A 1,625-nucleotide genomic window follows, 5' to 3' on the forward strand; every position below is an offset into this window, starting at 1 on the left:
TGCGCGTCCGGAGCCTGTGCTCCGCAAATGGGAGAGGCCACAACAGTGAGAGGCCCGCATAACGCAAGAAAAAAAAAAAAAAAAAAAAAAAAAGACTCCTCAGCAGCGGTTCCCTCCTCTGAGTCTCATCACACACTCCTCATGACAGCAGTCCCACTTCAATCCGGCTGGCTGCGGACCAGCCTGGCTCCTCCGCTGGCATTCTGAACTCCAGGAATAAAAAGACTGTGTTTCCCTTATCTATGAATCGTCTGTATATACCTCAATAGTCTGACTCAAGGTGCTTAGTGATTTTGGAGTTGAACTTAATCCACGATAGGAACCACTCATAAGATCAGAGGTACTCACCCTGCTCCTTGCCTTGATACGCTTATAAACAAAGTCAGGGAAGGGCTTCCGGGGGATGTAGCGTCCAGAGCCTTCGGTGACATGAAGGGTGCCGTCTTCCAGAACAATCTTCCCCTGGCTGATGACCACCAGGGGAGAGCCACGGCACTCCATTCCTTCGAAGATGTTGTATTCGAGAGACTAGAGGAAGGGAACACAGTAAACTTCAGAATCCACCCTCCATCCTGGCGAGATCTCATCGATCTGGCGGCACCCATGACCCAACATCACTCGGACGAAAGAAAAGCCCAGAGATGAACTCCCTCTCCTGACTGGCCACCCAACAGGACTTAATCTCTATGTCTTAATTCTGTCTAGAACATGGCATAATCTTTCCTACCTCTCAAAGATTTGCGTTTGTTCATTCCTGGGTTTCGGCACCAAAAAAAAAAAAAAAAATTGGGGGGTAAAAATAATTGAACAGAAAAATCGTATGGAAAAGCATGAGGGTTTGTAAATGCCACACGAATGTAAGAAAATGATGCCTCGTATTAGCGGTGACTCTGTTCTTACTAAATCAAGCTCCAATCAGGTTAAAATCCCGAGAAGCCTTCTCTGACCAAGTTCTAAATTTAATCTTGCAATGAGCCATCCACGAGTAGGTTTTCCCACTGGTTTGCCTGGATTTCCAATCTCTTAAGAGATGTGGTCAAGCTGAAGTTCCTAAATGAAAGGACTGTGGTAACTCCAGAGACAGGCCTTTGATAAAATGTTTGAGGTTTAATTTCCCAACAAGGCAGCCATCCTTTTAGTTTCCAGCTTCTCACGGTGAAAGGGGGACGTAGCCACGTGCCCTCTTGGAAACTATGTGGGGTCTCTGAGTGAGTTTGCTGCTGTGACGACAGGAAATCGGGGCATTACAGTCGATGGTAAAACCTCAACTCCTCCATTGCTCCTTCCCCAGATTCCAGACGCCTGCCCTGCTCACAGGTACACGTGGCCGGACCTGGAGAATTAATAGGCAGCTCCATCCATAAAAAGGAGCTGGGCTTCTGGGGAGATTCAGACCAGGTTATCAGCACTGAAGAGTCCGTCTGTGACTAGAGCTGTTGTACTGCCATTCAGGGTAACAACCCCTGCCTAGTGCAGAGGCTGGTGAGTATGGAGAAGCCCCCGGCTGGCTCTATCTACAGCTCACATTCGACCAGTGGTGTTGATAGAAAAGGCCAACAGGGGGTGGCAGCCCTACTCAGAGGCTCAAAGGAGTAACGTGGAAGCTACTGAAGGAATGAGGGAAA

The 1,625-nt window shown here is 48.3% G+C and overlaps 1 protein-coding gene across 1 annotated transcript in view; it reads right to left on the reverse strand.

Annotated features, from left to right (window-relative positions):
• The window catches only part of DPYSL2 (dihydropyrimidinase like 2), a 75,902-nt gene that overhangs the window by 3,270 nt on the left and 71,007 nt on the right, over window positions 1–1,625 (reverse strand). The window contains exon 12 of the mRNA XM_007466187.1: window positions 349–528. Within this exon, the coding sequence (XP_007466249.1) occupies window positions 349–528 (180 nt within the window). The remainder of the gene's footprint in view (window positions 1–348; window positions 529–1,625) is intronic.

Source organism: Lipotes vexillifer, unplaced genomic scaffold (genome assembly GCF_000442215.2).
Source record: "Lipotes vexillifer unplaced genomic scaffold, Lipotes_vexillifer_v1.1 scaffold308, whole genome shotgun sequence".
NCBI lineage: Eukaryota > Metazoa > Chordata > Mammalia > Artiodactyla > Lipotidae > Lipotes > Lipotes vexillifer.